Consider the following 20,082-nt stretch of genomic DNA (forward strand, 5'->3'; position numbering starts at 1 on the left):
CTTTATCCAGGCTTAGAAGTGGCACTAGTAGAGTCGAACCTAGGGTTGCAAATGGGTCGGATCTTACCTAATCTGAATCTAAAAGGTAAAATAGTAGTTTTGAATCCAGATCCAGATCGGAATCGGATCCAAGGAGACAAAATTGAAGCCATTTACATCTAAAAAATACAACAGGGTTGGATTTTGATTCAGATCAACTCCAGATCCAACTTAAAATGTTGGTTCAAATCCGATCCAAATTTGAAAGCAATCTATTGAACAGATCTGAATTCAATCTGAATGCACATCCAAAGTTTGCTTAAAAAGATCCATATCTGGAAATACCATGTCGGGCTTGGATCAGATATCCGACCATATCTGATCTGTTTGCGGCCCTAGTTGAAACCTTCCAAACGATGGACTTTTAGCACTAGATAAACAGGAATGAAGAAATAGTACTCACAAAGCCAACTCCATTTAGGTGGGATAGACTGGGTTCAATAGTCAGATTTAAGGTAATAGAAAGTAAAGTTGGATTCTCACGCGGATGCAGATGCTGCACTGAATCCTGATCTGAGTATAGGAAAAATGATCAGACTCATACCCAGTGCTCGGATGCTAAAGAACAGGAGACTGGAGAGAGCCCCAAGGAAGTTAACTGTTCAGATTTGGTCAATACCGGATCAGTGGATATTCTTGAATCGGGTCAGATTCCAGTGTAGAAAAGGTAATAGCAATCTGATCACATACATGTAATTGGATTTGGATACCCGCTGGATTCGATTAAAAAATCCTAAACCTAATCCAAAATTGGATTCGGTTTCATTTACCGAGTCCTATAAAATCTGACTCGTTGATAATTTGATATCCTTAAAACGGTCATAACCTTTTTGCAAGTGACTGCACCAAGACTTTGAACCCATGATCTCTTACTTGCAGCTTCAGCACTTTACCAGCACTTCCCTCCATAGGCATTAAGGACACTTTAAAGTGCCGCTAAAAGTTCGAGCAAAACTGGTACCTTTAAGGACACTTCAAAAGCACCGCTTTTAGCATTTTTTTGCAGTTTTTGGGCGCTGGCCGGCCGTCCCGTCCATCACGCCCCGCGTAATCACTGGTAGTTGCACACCTATGGGTTGTGCAGCTACCACTTTATATATATATATAATTCTAGTCAAGAACCATCTTAGTGTCCCAGTAAATCGTGGTTGCAAGTGATTTTCTCTTTTTCAGTTAGAACAAACATTAAATTAAGTATTTTTCATGCACGTGTTTCCTAAAAGAGTGAAAAATCAACGAACTAAAACTTGACAAATTCTAATTTTTTTGGTCGATCGAAAGCAAGCCACTTAATAACAATGATAAATACATTTACATGTTTAGATTAAAAAAAAGTAACTCATGCAGCCATGCTTAGGGCCTAAGGAAAATGGGTCCTGACTAGAACATTTCCACGTGCACAGACATATGAGAGCGAGAGAGAGCTACCATCATTGTTTTCTCAGAAAATAAAAGGAGAAGCTATACACCTGCGATTGATTTTACAAAACCATGCGACAAACACTGTCCATATTTACAGCCTATTCATCAAATCTTCTAATCTATCTTATCTCCAATTTGAAGATCCATTTCTCATCTAGTTAGTATTAATATTAGAATTGCCTTTGCTCACCCCTTGCAGGTCCATGGGCGAGCTTGTAATGCTACCCACAGATCCCATGGTCTGTGAGCTCAGCTGTGGGCTTGCTGGGCCAGCACCAGCACCGGCCACATTCATCTGCTGTTGAGTAACCAATTGCTGGACAGCACCTGAACTTAGTTGCTGTGGTGGGCTCAATGGGGACTGTTGGCTCAGCTGCTGAGGGCTAATTTGCTGCTGAGGTTGTGGCTGTTGTTGTAGCTGCTGCTGCTGGTTCATTTGTTGCTGCATGGTGAGCCCTGGTGGTGAGCCGACCTGCTGTGGGACACTGCCCACTAGCGACTGCTGAAGTGGAGAGCCCAGTTGCTGCTGCATCTGCTGTTGCTGAAATTGCAGCTGCTGTTGAAATTGCGGATGCTGGTTCATGTAAAAGTTTGTTCCAGGGATCTTTGGAGGACCCATGGGTGTCACTGTTGAACGTTGCATGGGACTCATGTTGGTCCTGTTCAGCGTCTGCCCCAGAATTGACATTGGTCCAGAGCCAGGAATTCCACCTAAACTGTCAATTGGGCTCCTCATGGAGGTTGGCCCCAGGATGCCCCTCCCTCTGTTCATCAGCCTGAGTTTGTTGGCCATCATTGCACTGGCATGGGCAGGAGTTAAGCGTAGCTGCTGGCTTAAGACGTTGCTGACATTGGAAGCAGTGTTGAGACCCATCGGATTCATATTGCCCAAACCAGATATGGTGCCCATTGGTGCTGACATGCTAGGCCCCATGTGCCCCATGCCCATGCCTATTCCACCAAGGCCAACAAAATTTCCCAGGCCACCTGCCCCACCACTTGGTTGCATAGGACTGCTGGCCATGCCGCTCCCCATGTTCGCCATGCCCATGCCAGAAAGTGCTCCCATCACCTTTCTCACCTGCGGCTGTTGTTGCGGCTGTTGTTGTTGCTGCTGCTGAAGTAACTGAAGCTGCAGATTGCTGGAACTGCTGACCATATGATTACCAACAGGGGGACCAACTGCATTTAGCTGTGCCAGTGGATTGTTTGAGCCGAGGGCGGATCTCTGAAACTGTGAGTACTGATGTTGCTGCTGCTGGATCGATGGTTGCTGGGGAGGCTGCTGTTGAACTGCAGCAAGATGTGATGTCGGATCTAAGTGGTGTGGTCTCGACTGTGCTGGCAAATAACCTGATTGAATGTGTGGGGACTGGACAACTCCAGCGTGTTGCATCCTTGGACTGGTTAGCAGACTCTGAGACGACATGGGTGGAGGGTTCATAGGCTGAATGCCACTGCTCATGATACCTGCTGAACCCACAGTTTGGCCTGAGATAGGCTGCTGATATGCCATCTCATGTGCTGGACCACCCAAAGGAACAGAAGGCGAAGATTGGCCACCAGCTGCAACAGCACCTGGCCGGGTTGACGTCAATTGTATCTGATCATTGACTTCGTATCCATCACGAATCATCTACATTAGAAAAAATCGATCCCAGACGTCAACAAAATGAGAAAACCAAAGACAGACCTCTTAACTGGCTGAATATTTTGCACAGTAACATACCAATGCACCGAATTGCGCAGCAAATAAGTCTGCATAGTGCTGTTGACAAAAGAAATATGTAAGAGAAAAACAAGGGGTATAGTCGACAGAAAGTGAGCTCAAAGTCAATAACTGGCAGTTGCATCACTCACCGTGTTGGGCAATGTAGGAAGAGAATCTTGGGGATACGACAAGAAGTCACTGCCTTCATCTTCATCACCATATTGCACCATAGCTTCTACCATGCCATCTTTGGCCCTCTCAGACATACATAATCTGTTTCGAGCTGCTGGTATAACGACAGGGATGCCATTTGCTGCAAAAATACGATACAAGAATCATCAACAGGAGCTTCAAATGACTGTTAGCATGCAAGTGAAAATAGGTACCTTGAAATATCTGCTTGGGTCGAACACACACCAGGATCCTAGTTTTACAGATATTCATGCTGCCACCATGAAGGGATTTTGCCAGTGACTTGGTAAACATTTCGTCATCAACATCATCGTTATTCTGAGCATTTGAAAGATGTGCTACGATGAACTGAGGTGTATGCTGAAACGGTTTCCTTTCATGATATTCATCAACTTTATTCTTCTTACAGTTGAGCCCATATCTGGAAATGCAACACAAGCACCCCATAGAATTGAGTCAGGTAGGCAGAGCCAGTGAAACAGAACAACAAAATCATGGGATCAAACTTGGAACTCTAATCAGTTCAAGTTCAACATCCAGGTCTAGGAACTCCAGTTGCTTGGCCTAAGTTGACCGTTCGTCAGTTGTTAAAACAACTGTACACATGCCAGGGCCTAGTTCATGCCCCAAAGAATAGGTAATGTATACAAAATTGCTGAGTTTGATCACCGATGTACCTTTGGATCACCACTTCAAGCTTTGAGAATCTCTCCACAAATGCTGGATCAGGCTTTGGCCCTAAGGGTGGTGGTACAGGCGGGGTTCCAATAGAAGGACTGTTTGCACTAAAAGGGGGATTCAGAGTGTTCACGCTTGCAGGAGACCCGACGGTAGGGATTTTTGTAAGGGGAATTGTTTTTCTCTTCCCAGTCACCACATTCTGTTGTTGTCTCATCACGGAATCAGTAAGACCAGAGTTGACAGAGGTGGCCCCAGCTGCAGCATCTGGCACAGATAGTGCTTTGTCCTTTTGCAATCCAACAGCAGGAGTTGTGTTCATGCTGCTGTAGTGTGCCCCCAGGGAACCACTAGAGATTTCTCCAGATCTAGATGACACAGGTGAGTTTTCCATTGTTCCACCAGAAACACGAGAATTTGGTGTGTGTTTCCTTCTCTGAGAAGTATCTTCTTTTTTCTGGTCTTTATCTATCAAATGACTAAGATTATGCCACTGTGACTGCAGAGGATATCTCATGAATGGTTGCTGAGCTAATTGTTGTGGTTGCAACTGCGGATCTGTCTGATTGGGCTCCATCCCAAGTGCACTTTGATCATCTCTACTCATCACAGAATCTTGTTTTTCCAACTTTACCATTTCAGGCTGCTCCACTTTCACATTATATCTCATCCCCCTCTCTTCAAGATAAGAAGGAACCCCTGCTTCAGGTTTTGGAATTCCCTCAAGAACGGTTTGCCTTGCATCATTTTCCAGCTGTTGAGGATGCTTCTGACTAAGAACATTGGCATTCTGGATTCTTTTGCTCTCAAACTGCTGCTGCTGCAGCGTGCTTTTCCATGGAGTATCCGCTCCAAGGAGGGAGTAATCCAACTGAGAACCAGAATGCTGCTGATGGATTCCATCTAAGCCAAGTTGTTCCTGCCTTGGCCTTTTTGCTTCAAAGTTAGATGGCATCTGCATACTTTGACCCTCTCGCTTTCCAAGAACACTAGAAATTCTCGGATTCTTGTAAGAACTCTGCAAATCTTGCCCAGTGGCTGAAATAAAGTTTGTATTAATTACTGAGGTATTTGCAGGAGCGATGCCTGATGCCTGATCATGTCCACTCTTTGAGTTGCTGATTGTTGTCGTGTACTTAGGTTGGGAGGCCATGGCCAACGCCTGTCTAGAGAACTCTTGTCCAGTGCTTTGGGGTCTTAAGGAGGGTGATGGAAGGGACTGTGCAGCTACATTGTAGGGAAGATGCTGAATAGCTGCATCAACTGAAGGCAGTGCCAACTGACTTTTCTCGTTCTCAACTACCCTGTCTATTGAGACTTTCTTTCCATGTGATAGACTGTGAGACAATACCTGCACTGAAGGTGATTGTCTCATTCTTTTACGATGCAAACTGATATCGAGATTGAGCTGCAAATGGTGTTTAAACATAAGCCGTTAGTCATTCACTATACCACCTGCAAGACAGAAGGAGAACTCATCCATGCTGCACTCAGTATCAGAAATGATACCTTGTTTTTTACTGGGTCAGCGCTCAGTCTGTCCAACATTGGGACAGGGTCCAAACACAGTTCTGGTTGCAGTGCTTTCACTATCCGTGACTCAACTTCCTAGGTCCACAATAGAGTGAGTTATAAACAAACCCTAAGAACTTAGGGCACACCGCTAATGTACCATTTGCACATACTAACCAGTAGATCGCCATAACTCCAAGAGCTATCTGTGATGGATGGCATGTCCTTCACAACATTTTCCATTGACATCCGCAGATGGACTTTATGAATGATTGGAGAACCATCACCAGAAACAAAGTTTCCTGGTGCAGTCACACATTTACGATAATCCCTTACCTGAAAAGCCATTCATGTATTAATTACTAAACAATGACAGAGAGAACCACCCACTCAAAATGTGCAAACATTGTTAAACCTGTATATCTTGTACGGAAGGGCAGTTTAGTCGTTGTAAGGAAATGTAGGATAGTGTTGCCTTTTTTTTTGTGATTCTTTATTCTTTTCATAATTATCTCTTGTATACGGGGGTTTTGTGCCATTTGCTTCTTAAAACCATTGCAAAGGGCTAATATATATAGACCTGGTTTATACCCATACTCATTAACGAAATGAAGTTGTTTCTATGGGGTCTTCTTCTTTGTATACCCATACTCATTAACAAAATGAAGTTGTTATTATAGGGCCTTCCTCTTTGCTAACCCTAATGGAGCATCTGTTGTCACATAAATAGGTGAAGATGTTGTGAGATAGCATGAGCTCTGGAAGTGTGTCAAGTTTTATAGCAGCACATAGTAATCACTCATTGTGGTTCCTATCTAATGTAGCATTTCAACTTACAAGCATCTTATTTTTCAAAGAGATCCAAACTTAAACCTAGTTATGTAGACAGTAAAAATACACTCTCCTCCACTTTCAGCTTTAACATCCAGTTTGTAGCTGAAAAGTGAAAAATCCATGACATTTCAATAAAAATTTGTTCTACACAGATAGTGACAAAAGCACAACAGAAGAACATGAACACAGAACGTACAATGAACAGAAGCCATTGGAAAAGAATAAGTTTCATGCTGAAACAATCCTTCTAAAGATGAACAGAAAACAAAGGGAAATCCAAAACAAGTAGCAATTATGACCCATCAAGTGGGTCATTTTCAACAGCTACAGTGAACTTGGATGATTGTGAATATCACATTTATTTTCCGAGTGAGTTAACTACCATGACACTGGCTCAGATAAGTTACCATCCCCCCACTCCAAGGAAAATTAAAAAGGAAAAAGAACTCCATATCACGGTTAATAATGTTACAATTTAGTGGTTTCATACCAGAATAGATTTGATTCCAAGAATGAAAGTCTCCCAGAGAGTAAACACTGCTTAAAGTCAAAGTTAACAGTAACTTCAACTTTACAGCTCTCTAAATTTAATACAGATAATGTCTAGCTGTTTTTCAACACTAACTAAGAATGACGAATGTGAATGATATCAAAACCTAAATCATTTAGAATTTCTATAACCACTACCTTTAGATGAAGATGCCCATGACATGCACTTGTCAAAAACATATCTCCCAAGTCAGTCTAGAGCAATGAAGATTCCAAAAGTATTTTTCTTGAAGAGATCGCATCAATAACTCACCTCACAAGCTAGTGTCCCATCAACATATTTGCAGGGTATTTCATCCAGTATCTCAGCAGGCAAAGAACCCGATTCAATGGCCTGCAGGCCAGTTGACATAGTTAGGTTTCATATCCAAATTTAGCAATGTCTCTGAATGGAATAACTAGAATAGAGAAGCATAAGTTTCTCACATTATTGAGTCACAAATTCATCATTCAGAAATTCCTATAGGCTATAAGAAACATTTTAACTTACAAACTTTTTAATGCCATAAAAGGAAGCACAAAATGGATCTTTTTTGTTTAGAAAATAAAAAATAAGATGGACAAGAAATTCCACATCGAACAGATTCAAAAACATAAATTGCAAAGTAGATAACATATATTGTGCAAAAACTGCACCATAGTTTAGTTGGGCCAAAGTTTAACATTTTCTTTTGAAAGAAAAAAAAGACTGACACTTGAAAGCAGACGTCTAACATATTAATTATACTCAAAGGATAGTCTAGTTGATGTGAATTGTTGTAGCATTTTGAGCATGATATTATACTTACAGAGAAGAGAGCCTCTGATGCCCTATTATAAGGATAAAGCAATTTTGGTGCATCTTGAAGCAGAGGCAGAGGCTTCCCCTTCTGAAATTACAACAGATGATTTACAAAAGAGCACCTCTGATGCCAACAACAAGCAACATATGACAATTCTGTCAAGCTGAACAAAAGTACAATGCCTTATAACCTCAGTTGGTGTTCCGATAGAAAATCCATTTGGGAAAAGGTTCAGAGAAAAGGACACTTCTTGCTCTAGTGGGAAAAGAACAATCAAGAAAGTCAGCAATCTACAAGAATAATTGGACAGAGTTGGCAGTTGACACATATAAATAAGGAACCTCACCTGGATCAGCCGGACACACTTCAGAACCATTTGATAAAATTGAATGATCAGCATTGCCATTGCCCACAGCAGAAACTGAAGACTGCAGATAAAAACAAATATTACAATTAGAATTGTCAGCATCATCAACAACACCAGTCTGTCGAAAATGAGTTGGAAATAAAGGAATCAAATGAAAAACAAACTAAGACTTGTAAACTTCCAGAGATTATTTCCTTATTCAGATTGTTCAAAATGCTTAATATCATGAGCAAGTCCATAGTTTTGACGTCTACTGAAGATGTGTAAAGGAAGGAACATGCAACACATTGAATAAGAACCATAGAACATAAGCAAGATATCCCCACAGATTCATCTTCTTCTGCGTATGTGTTCTTGACACCATATTTTTTAACAGACTAGCAGTAAAGGAACCTGAAATGGAGCCTAGAAATCAAGCATGTATTATCAAGCTGCCATTTCTACACAATATAGATATTTTAGGGGTGGAGATTTTGCATTAAAATAGCCATGAATTTACAAAAGCAGCATAATTATTGAGGTTGTGCTTGGTGGTAAAATCATTTCCTTTTGAATATCATAGACATTGAAACAATGGTTATCTCCCATGAGATCTGCATGCTGCTGTGGTATTTCAATTGACACTATGATCGTTCTAATTCCAAAGTAGGTTCAAAACTTCAAATTAATCATTATGCACCATCAGCTATCAATACAAGGGTTTACACTAGCAAAGCAAAAATATTTTTTATGACTGCAGAAAACCATGTTGATCTCTTTCACAGTTCTATTGTTATAGTGCCCTCATCCTGAATATTGTTGCATGGAGCTATTGTTGCCCAATAGATAACTTTTCAGGTAATCTGAAAGCAGGTGAATCTAATTGAAATTTTCTTAGGGACAACCTAGAGATCGGTTCATGACCAATGCTTAAAGTGTCTCATAAAACAGGTGATGCATTTGGATAGCTTTACCAAAATAGGAGGTAAATAGCCTGTGCCACACCAAAGAAGCAATGGTTTTCCAGGATCAAACTTCAAGCTTGTTTTTATGGACAACGGTAAGAAAATCAACTGAGGAAGAAAACCAGAAATGTGTTAAAAAAAGAAAGTTCCTAAATTGATAACTTAGAGATAAATTAGAATCATGATCCTGTATCATTAGTTACATATTTTTATGGCACAGTAATTTCCTCTTCCATTATACATGACTATGAGATTCCTTCTCCGAAAACCCTTCACCCTCTCCACTAAATCATTCTCATACCCACCAAAACTAGACCATATCCCTCTATGGAGCTAGCTTGTGTGCTGTTCTCATCCTTTCAAGAAACAAGCTCAGCAAGTAGCCTTGCTTCCAAGTTCCAGCAAGAAAAAGGCAACTGGAAGGGTGATGAAGAAAGGGATTGACAAAGGGAATCTTTAGAAGAGCATTTCATTTGGAGTATCCATTATCAAAACCTGATCGCTTTAACCTATAATTCTTTTCTGTTTCTAAGACCTCAGCTTCAAACATGCCAATGGAGAACTCTAGCCATTTTTTGTAGGATTGAGAGTGTCACCTGGTTTTGGGATGAAGGCGTAGTTGTTGTTGTTGTTTGAGGGTGTCACCTGCTAATTTATAGAATCTTCACATGAACAGCTCACTGGGAACAGCCATTATATAAAAAGCATGGCCTCCTTAATTTATCCTCCCCTATTTCTAACCAATTCTTCCAGTGCACCACTTAAGAGATCCTCACCGCCCAATATCAGGTCTTAATATTCCCCCACATAACATTGTGAACACACTAATTGGCTTGAAACCCGTTCCTTTTCCGTGAAAACTCCATATTTTTTGTTCTTTTCACAATCAACGCAAGGGGGTGTTTGTTTCAGGTCCCTTTCACACGAAAGGGGACCCCCTTTCGTATGAGAAAGAGTGTTGTTTCCTGCAAGGGCTGAGACAGACAAACACAGCACCGGAGACAGCCAGTGGAGCTCACTAGGTTTCACATGAAACAACAGATTTTCATATGAAACCTGTACCACACCTTCCCCCCTTGAGAAGCAATTTCCCATGGAGGGCACCTTCGTCTGAAACCTGTGTCCCACCGGTGCGGGTGTAACAAACACGCCCCAAGAGCAGAAGACAACATGAATTTTATATATACAAAATTTACCAATATAGGACTCCTAATCTTTTTTTTCCTTTTGATTCTCTTCTTTTGTCAACCGCATATCATGCTATAGGTACTTGAATTTAAAAAAAAATCACTATTAATACCAAATTATGTAGCTTATACTTTGTTACATACATCATTCATTAACTCTCACTATATACAGCCGTATCAGTGAAACATTTACCTCTACGTAATGCAGGACAAATCCTTAACAAGCAAAACCACCAAGACTACAGAAAGAACAGTAAAATGCAACGGAAATAATGCAAGCCAAACAAAAGAAAACATACATGAAGCAGGAATGCAGGCATCCTCTAAAACAAGTCAAACGTTTAACCAAGCGTGCTGAAGAATTCAATGAGAGTAATTTCATAACCAATACCGCACAGAAAAAGCACCTCACACCCAAAACTCTTAACTATTTCATCACAAGTGTCGACCCAGATAAACCCCCACTGAGCCTCTAAAACATAAAATCGACTAAATCCTTCAAAACAGCGAAGAAAACATGAATCAGAAGAAACCAAAACTTCAAAAGAAACATAAGAGCTCGAATTCATTCTAGCATCAGAAAGAACAAACTACAAAAAGAAAGTGTCATTAATTACCTAAAAACCAAAAATCATTAAGAGAATCACCAAAATTAACAAAGTTCGGTAATTACATAAACAAAAAATCCAAAGAAACCATTCTTAAACGAAAAAAAAATTCAATCTCAAGTCGACGCATAAAACCCCTATGGCGTCTCTAAAGCGTAAAATTCTACAAAATCCCCAACTCCCCAAAACCGATAGAACCCAGAAGGACAAACACGCACACGAGAACAAAGGGAGAACCACAAAAGAGACAAAAATTAGGATCTACCCATCGGAAACACGACCCCCCCCCCCCCCCCAAAAAAAAAAAAAAAAAATCAGCAAAACCAGAAAATTACCTCGGTTTTCTGCCTTTTTTCCGGAACAAACGGATCGTCGCTCTCCTTAGAGTGATCGCCTACATCTTCGCCCGGAGTTCCCAATTGAACCGGTTTAGCTCGGAACCGAGTTCCTTTCTTCGATACTTTGAAGGAAATCCCCATCTCCGACGGAGGAGGAGGAAGGATCAGATCGAGCGGACGAAGAACATCAACTCGGAACCAGGCCGAGAGAGAGAGAGAGAGAGAGAGAGAGAGAGAGTAGGGTTGCGAGGAAACGGAGAAAACTCAGAGCTGATGTCAAAACGATCATGGTAGACGGAGATTGGGGGCGTATTTATAGTGCTACTTAAAACTACGTTTTTCTCCCACGTGTCTGAAATAAATATCGGAAGTACCATTTAGGGATGTCAGTGAATCGGATTTTATCCGAAATCCGACCGAATTCGATTCCGTTTAGTTGCTTTTGGTAAGCCGAAATTTTTTCATACTATAATCAAATATTATAGTCAGATGCAAATATGGTTTTGATTTTTTTGCTACCTAATCCAAGAAATATCCAAAGTTGATGGATAGTCGAATCTATTTACATGTAAAAAAGCAGATCTGGTATAAGCTTTTCACCGTTCTAATATGTTCTAATATGAATATGTTGAGTCAACATCCTATTAGTGGAATATGGTATTGGCAATATCCAATCCAAATCCAAACAGTTTATATCCCTAAACTGGAAGATTTCACTCTTTATTCATTTTTATGAACGGAGCTAGGGATGTAAATGGTTTGGATTCGGATCAGTTGTGACCAATGCCAAATTGGACGAACTGGTTGTGGTCGAAACGGATTTGTAGGATTCATATTTGGATTTGGACTCAGATGGTGAAAAGCTCATATCAATTCCATTTTTTAACATATGATCGGGTTTGGAAATCCATCAAATCCGAATATCGGTTGGATTCGGTACCAAAAAAAAGTCAAAACCATATCTAGATCCGATTGTAATAGGATATTATTTGATCTTACCAAATCTTATTAATTGAAGCAGGATTCAATCAAATATCAAAATAAATCTGGTCCATTGGCATCAATGGAGTTACTTTCCTTGTTAGTTAAATCCCAAATTTTATGGGATGATTCTGGACACCCTAAGGTGGGTTCAAACCAAATTTGATGGTTAGAGGACTCAGAAACAGAGAGATAAACTTTTGAAGTTGCAAGAAATTTCAGGACAGATTTGATTGGTATAGATAGACTTGATTTATAAAATCTTGTTCTCTGTACTGGAAACCCCATAAATCGTGAAATTTAGAGGGTTGGTTAAAGACACGGTGAGGAACACTGGGTCCAAAAATCAAATCCAGATTTCTCAAGGTTTAGGTTGGGGGATTTTTTGAAGTTTGATGGTTTTTTTGGATTCTACAGAATGTAGGTAGTCTTATTGGAGTTTGGGTAGGTTCACACTTAGTTGGGGTTAAAAAAGTAGGCTTAGCTGACTTACTCGACTTGGCTAACATAGTAGAGGGCTTTTACAATAAGTTGGTTTAGCTAATTGAGGTCGGTTCCACTAGGGATTGGCTCGGGAAGGTAAGGACCGCCGGAACACAAATTTGCCGCACATTCAGTTTATCGGACCTTGGGCAGCAACTTAAGATCTAATGTAAGTGCATACGACCTACTAGAGGTTTGTTCACCAAAGAGAAGAAGTGAGAAGGGCGAGCCCTAGAGAGAGAAAATGAGAGAGAGACGTGAGATAGAGAAAAGAAGAGAAAAAAGGGAGACTATATTTAGAAAGAGAAATTGAGAGATGATTCAATTTTCATTCCTTCATACTTCAAAGCTAAAAACAAGGCCTATACATAGGCCTAGAGGGCCTCATAAACTTTTTACATAATTTACCAAAATAATGTAAATGCTCTACTAAATCTAATTAAACCTTCATGGATCTACGATAAATCTAAATAAGCTTTCTTTGCCTTGTTTATTTCTAAAACAATGTCCTCTAGAAATAGATCATCTCCTCAGTCTTCTTTCTTCCATTGGTAGAGCCATATTAACACAACTTGCATGACCTTTCATTGAACTCCAAAAATAAGAGAGACGTCCCTTGAGTGGTCCCCACCAAGCTCAACCATCCAAAAATAGGAGAGAGTGCCCCGATAGCCCAAGTAAATGGATATTTGGGTTTGGATCAATACAATTTGTTCTTAACACAACAGGTTGAGACCAATCTCTGCACATTGTACTTAGGTCATTGAATTTCACTTGGTATTCTTGGATAGACCCCTTTTGCTAGATATTTTTCATTTCTATGTTATTATTAATGTAAGGTGAGGGTCCAAAACTTTTTAGAAGTTTTCTTTTGAATTCGAACCAAGTAGGTGTCCCATGGTTTTGCTCACGCCATGGGTACCACCTTAGGGCTTCACCATTGAGGTGAGCTATGGTGCATCCTAATATATTTTCAGAGGAAACAATTTAGCTTACAAAAAATAATTGTGGTTTTGTATATCCAATCATGGGGTTTTTCATGAATATGGAAAATATAATTTTAATGGAGCATGAAAGGAAAATATCAAAATGTTGCATTCTCAAGTCAGCTTCACGTTTCTCTAGGTATCGTCAAAGGATGGATCCTTGTGTGCCCTTGTAATGCCCTAGATTTCCAAAACAATATTGTCCAAATTTCATGATGTTTTTTCTTTACAACAAAATTTAGAAAAGACTTTAACAACAAAAATAGACGTTAGTTATTCGTTGGTTTTAGAAGATGTCGGGTAAATCACAGGTATGTGGTCAATCACTCGTTATCCACCAAAATATTTCAATTAAGCAAACCAAAACAAGTTATTTATTACAAACAATACTCCTTAGTAAAACAGTACTAGACACTGGGTTTGTAAACGAAATATCCAACAAAGTCTAGAGAAACCTTTGATCTTGATGTCACCTTGCTCTGCATATCACATCGCAGATTCAATACCTGTATCCCGCATAAAATGGGGTTAGAACCATTTTTGGTCTGGTAGAAAAACATTCAAAATTTAACGAGTATAATATGTTGAAGACAAAAAAGTCACTTCAAGGCCGGAGTTGAAAATATCGTAGCTCAAGTCTCCACGACTTAGCGTATCGGTATCCCGTGAACCAAAATAGAAGCTCTTCAAGCCTAGCTTAGCCATGCGGATACAATTTGGGTCATTCGTCTAATCAGTCCAATAATGTACCGAGATCAATACCTTATATAAAAAGATGCATGAGTAGTATTAACATATATTTATTCATTCGTCAGTATACCTATAACTAATGCATTGTTTCGATAATTATGAGTTCACCTCCTAGTACGCAGGAGAACTTAACTTTGACATCAAACAAAGTCGTTTGGGTGTTTATTATGCTATATATTTTTGTGTGCCCAGAAGCTTGAATGACCTTGTCTGTAGTGGGGTGACAGATCTTGTCGTGAGACCCCTGCCAAGTTGGTTCAGATGCATCCTTCTACTACAGTAGTAGGGTCTAGTCGTAGATCTTAGTTAAGTCTTACGCTAGTGAATTAAATGTTTATGTAAATACAATTTTGTGTAAAATTTGAAACATTTTCAATAAGAGTTTTTTGCCAAACAATGTTTTGAATGCGACAAGGCTTTTGAATCACTTTGGGCGATAAGGATTAGTCACCATTTGTATGCTTATTACACTTCTGTTATATTTATTAAAAGTAGGAGTTTGTACACAAAACAACACGACGACAAAGTAAATATGTAAAGCAGAAGCTTATACACATAATAGCATGATAGTAAAGTAAAGTGCATAAGCAGGGCCTGGTGAATGAAACCACACATCGGGCTAAGTAAAGTGTGTAAGTAGGGCCCGATAAATGAAACCACATATTGGGCTAAGTAAAGTGTGTAAGCATGGCTCAATGAATGAAATCATGCATCGAGCTAAGTAAAGTACATAAAATAATATATATATATATATATATATATATATATATATATATATATATATATATATATATATATATATATATATATATATAGGAAAGTAGTTGCAAGGATATGCGTGAGAACACCGAAGCATGCTTGTAGTGGCATTTTGGGCATAAACCAAGGATTAGGACCCTATGGCATATCATTCACTATAAATATCGAGAAATAGTCATAAGGGCATACACGTGAACACCGAAGCAAGCTTGTGATGCTCTAGAAGACATGAACCAAGGACCAGGACCCAATATTATTTTAGAAAGGTGTACGATAAGGAAAATTCCATCATACACGACAATTATTTCAACAAAATAACTTGAAATAGAGAGAGTGACATGCAAATCTACTAAAATTTTATAAGAGGTGGCTCAACGCAAGCATAAAGGTGCTCCTACATTGTGGCTGGCACATTCTTATGTCTGGTACGATTACAACCAAGAGTGTTTCATATAAAACTTGTCAACACAGAGAAACAGAGACGTATGAGTCAAAAATGGATCAAACCTAGTTTAGGTACAACTCAGTTCTAGCCTACCTCAAGTGAACCCAATGTAGGTCAGATGGGTTGGACCTAGTCAAGAAAGAGATAAAGAAAGTTAATTTGTCAAGGTCAAGTGGTCTTGACTCAATTGAGCTCAATCTAGGTCAAGCATGTTCATGCTCACCTCAAATGGGTTGTCTAGGTCAAGTGGGCTTGACCTAAGCTAAGACCAAAAAAATAAAAGAAGAGAGAGAAAAGCTAACCTGGCAAGTAGGTTTGACCCAAGTCGGCTTAGTCTAGGCTATACAGGCTCAAGCTCACCTCAAGTGGGCTTGGTCTAAGTCAAGTAGGCTTAACCTGGGATACAACCAAGAGAGAGAAAAGAGAGAGATGGCCAGATATTTTTTTTTTTAAAAGCGAAGGGTGCTCTCCTCTATTTATAGACTTTTATGTGGATGGGTATGGGTATATGTTGGATCTCATCCACATCAAAATCTAAAAAGTGAAGTGACTTAAAACTTATCCATCCAAGACTTAGGGGAGAAGTAATAAAATGACTTATATGTCCCTGTGGGACCCACTATTTGAAATTATGAAATATTTTATATGGGACCCACAATTATTTTATGGGGCCCACATATTTCGGGGCCACCAAAAAAAATAAACTTTGTTTCATTGGCTTCATCTAGATGAGACCAAGCAAATTTTGTCGTTGTGAATTGCTCATTTTGCTTAACGAACTTGTTATGGCTCTCCAAACTTTTTTGGCAAAAATTATCGTGGAGGTTCGTGTACGTATCCTAAGCATGATTGGCTCTATGAATTTTTTTCATTTTGCCAATTGAGTATGATATGACTCCTTGAATGTTTTGAGTGTATATCCTTGAGGATATATACATCCAAAGTATAATTAGCTCTGCAAATTCCTTTGTTTTGCATTCCACTAAAACTTAGTTTTATTTAGAAGTTCACTAAAACTTTGTGAGTCTTACAACCCTACTCATCCCGATCATCATGCTCCTAATGAAAGCCTCCACCTTCATTAAAGAATTGGAACTAATGTTGAGTGGCTTGGACACTCATTTGGAGTTGCTGCAACAAATTCATTATATGTTGAAGGTTGGTTTTGAAATTGGCCATGAGATTTTCAACACCATTGAGTTTGGTGTTGGTCTCCTCGATGAACTTGTTGATGATTTCAATATTCATTTTTGGTGGTTGATCTTGGCCTTTCTTAAGTGGCATGTGGTTCGCTCTAATACCAAGTTGATGTGTGCTTGGGCCTTGGGTTTAGAAACGAGAAGGGGGTAAACTCATATTAACTAAAATTTGGTTAAGACAAGGACAAAATAGGTTAACTCGGTAGATACACTTAGGTTTTGGGTGAAAAACCAGTTCTCCCCAATAGTGCAACAGAAAAATCTCAAATTTTGTGGGATGCTTTTAAACATTGTAAGGTGGGCTCAAACCAAATTTATGGGTCAGAGGAGCCGAGAGCATGGAGATATGAGTTTTTGAAGTTGTAAGAAAATTCAAGATTGAACAGAGACAAACTGAGTTGGTACAAACATTTATAAAATCAATTTCTCTGTATTGGAAACTTAATAAGTTATGAAATTCAGAAGGTTGGTTAAGAACACATTGAGAAACATTGGTTCTAAAAATAAGATCCAGATTCCTCACGATTTGGGCTGAAAGATTTTTTGATGTCTAATAGGTTTTATGGGTTCTACTAAATTTATGTGGGCTTACTAGAGTTTGGGTAGGTTCACACTTTGTTGGGGTTAAGGAAGCAGGCTTAGCTGACTTACTCAAACCTGGGTAGCTCAGTGGAGGGATTTTACATGCGATTGGTTTGGTTGATTGAGCTCAGTTCCACAAGGGGTTGGCTCGGGAAGGTAAGGATCACCAAAACTCGGATTGGCCACACGCTCGATTGACCGTACCTTGGGCAGCAACCTAAGCTCTAATTTGAGTGCACATGACCTACTAGAGATTTGTTCACCAAAGAGAAGAAGTGAGAGGGATGAACTATAAGACCTGCAAATTTTAAAGAATATTTGAATAAAATATTGGTCAAAATACTGGTAAAATTCTAATTCATTCATAATTAATTGTTATTTACCTTATTTGACAAATTATTGATACCCTTTTAGGTAAACACCATTTATTAGGCAATTAATTATTATTTATAATTGATCAATAATTAATTGGCAAATAGTGATTTATTCATATTTTTGTAAAGTTCACAAATAAATTAATGATTTAAGAGATGATGAAATTAAATTTCATCCAATTATAGTTGAGGTTTTAATAAAATCTAAATTTTATAGGGTCTTAGAGACATATTTGGGTTTGGATCCTAATGACGGATCTAAGAGAAACAACCCGTCTAAATTCAGGGTTGAAATATCCAATTGGGGCACTTTGAACACATTAGATCTAAAAAACATTTGGATATGGATCCTATTAGAGATCCAAGGTGGCCAACCCAAATAGGATATCCTAGGGTTCTTAGATTTGGACCCAGTTCAAATGAACCTGCATTGATTGGATCCTTCATTTATTGAATCCATTTGATGGAACCAATCCAAATTAATGATATATATATATATATATATATATATATATATATATACATAGATTCAGATCTGCTGAGACCCAAATGGATCTCATTCCCATAACCGACATGGGTTAGATCCGAGTATATCCAAATGGGTCTCAACCCACATAGGTTGGACCCAAATGGACCTAGATGGGTCACTCCCCATAATCCATATGGGTTAGGGTTGGATCCAAGAAGACCCAACCCAAACCTTTCACTTTCCTCTCTCACATCTTCCATTAAAGCACCTCCCATCAATCCTCCACCACCCTACTGTCGCCTGACCAACAAGCTCAGCCCAGCCGTTCGAGCCCTTCTCTGCCCTAACTGGTGCAGGATGGCTTGGTTCTTTTTCCTCCACCTTGGCTTTGTCGGATCACCAGTTCAACTGATGTTTTCCCCACAACCCTTCATCATGGTTTGCTTCATGTACCATCGGCAGACTCGCTTAGAAGTGCAATAAACTTCACACACACTTTTGTGCTTCTAACACATGACTCGAGGCACGTGTACAATCGCACCCGCCTTCGCATTCATCGACAAGTCTGACTCTTGTCGCATATTTTTGGAGAAAAATCCCTATGAATATTTTGAGATTTTCTGCTTTTCATGAAACTACACGAACTATGAGGTAGAATTACTTTGACTTAGCTTATATACATAGGCTTAGGTTGCATGATTCGATGCTTGTATATTTGTGAAAATGAGTATTTTATGTACTAATTATGTATTCATGTTTTGAATTATGTATGCATGTTGTAAATTATATATGCGGATTTTGAACTATGTAGGCATGTTATAAATTATGTAGGCATGTTTTGAATTACAAATGCATGTTGAAAATTATGTATGCATGTTTTGGATTTTGTAAACATGTGATTTTATGTATTACAAAGATATTGATCATCCATGCTTCACATTTCAAATGATACAAGATATTAACTATGCTTGTTTCCAAACTATAAGTTGTTCAAAAAGAAAGAAATGAGTTTCGATGCAGTGAAATCAATTTGCTTAATTGATTATGGTTTTAAGCATGTGTATGAATGCATGAGTACAATTGTAAAATTCTGGATTTATAAAATGTGTTAGCATGATGCTTATACTTATAAGTTATAACATGATGAATGATAAAATGCATATTGAATGATGTGTGTATGTATTGCATAATGACCATGATGAAAATGTATTATGCAATTATTATTTTATGAAATCAAGAAAAGACTCGAGCCCAAATGGGTGGCTTCTGACCTTGTATATGGTAAACCTGACCGATATGTGTTGGTGCCCCAAAGTGGTCGATAACCTTGTAACTAGTTAATTTAAAATCATACGTGCTTGTGCCCTATGAAGGCCATTGATCTTGTAAGTAATTAATTATGTTTAAGCATGTATGTCAAGAGAATTTAATAATAACATATGTGCATGTTAATTCTCTCGTGACATACAATGAGAGGGTAAGTGGTACACTAGGCTCTGTAAAATTTTGATAAGCACGAAGAGTTGCTTCCCCCAACTATGGAGATAGGAGATAGTTACCACTAATGTCATGGGGTGGTAGTGAGATTGTTTATGCTGAAATTAAACTATGATATATCAGGTTGGGGGGTGTTGGGGTTTCTCTCTCGACGTGATTGTCCCTCACCTAAAATAAAAAAAGATGAGCAAGACCAGAGTAATATACCCCCTGGGTCATACCTTTAATTCAGATATTGTCTGTGTTGTACTCACAAAATATTGTGAAAGAGAAACGAAAGTGGATTATACATATAGTGAAGCATGACATGCAATATCTAAGAAATAAAAATATGAATAGAAGAATTGTAAGTTATTCATGCCTAATATGAATGTTTCGTTTTCACTGGTAAGTT

The 20,082-nt window shown here is 39.0% G+C and overlaps 1 protein-coding gene across 2 annotated transcripts; it reads right to left on the reverse strand.

Moving 5' to 3' along the window:
- Positions 1 to 1,448: 1,448 nt before the first annotated feature.
- LOC149831386 (protein PHYTOCHROME-DEPENDENT LATE-FLOWERING-like) lies at positions 1,449 to 11,452 on the reverse strand. Of its 2 annotated transcripts, XM_090013862.1 has the most exons (12): positions 11,161 to 11,452; positions 8,066 to 8,147; positions 7,910 to 7,974; positions 7,726 to 7,806; positions 7,191 to 7,271; positions 5,732 to 5,890; positions 5,552 to 5,650; positions 4,042 to 5,450; positions 3,559 to 3,785; positions 3,322 to 3,485; positions 3,191 to 3,229; positions 1,449 to 3,097 (listed from the first exon to the last, which is right to left on the reverse strand). In XM_090013862.1, exons 1-12 carry the CDS (start codon positions 11,302 to 11,304, stop codon positions 1,616 to 1,618), a joined length of 4,032 nt encoding a protein of 1,343 aa, XP_089869988.1. In that variant the 5' UTR covers positions 11,305 to 11,452; the 3' UTR covers positions 1,449 to 1,615. The 2 variants fall into 2 exon arrangements, with proteins under 2 accessions (XP_089869988.1, XP_089869989.1); XM_090013863.1 differs by lacking the exon at positions 7,910 to 7,974 and having other exon boundaries at positions 11,161 to 11,298.
- Between the last annotated feature and the right edge of the window lie 8,630 nt (positions 11,453 to 20,082).

The sequence above is a fragment of the Nuphar pumila genome, chromosome 7 (genome assembly GCF_984573655.1).
Source record: "Nuphar pumila chromosome 7, dmNupPumi1.hap1.1, whole genome shotgun sequence".
NCBI classification, from domain to species: Eukaryota; Viridiplantae; Streptophyta; class Magnoliopsida; order Nymphaeales; family Nymphaeaceae; genus Nuphar; species Nuphar pumila.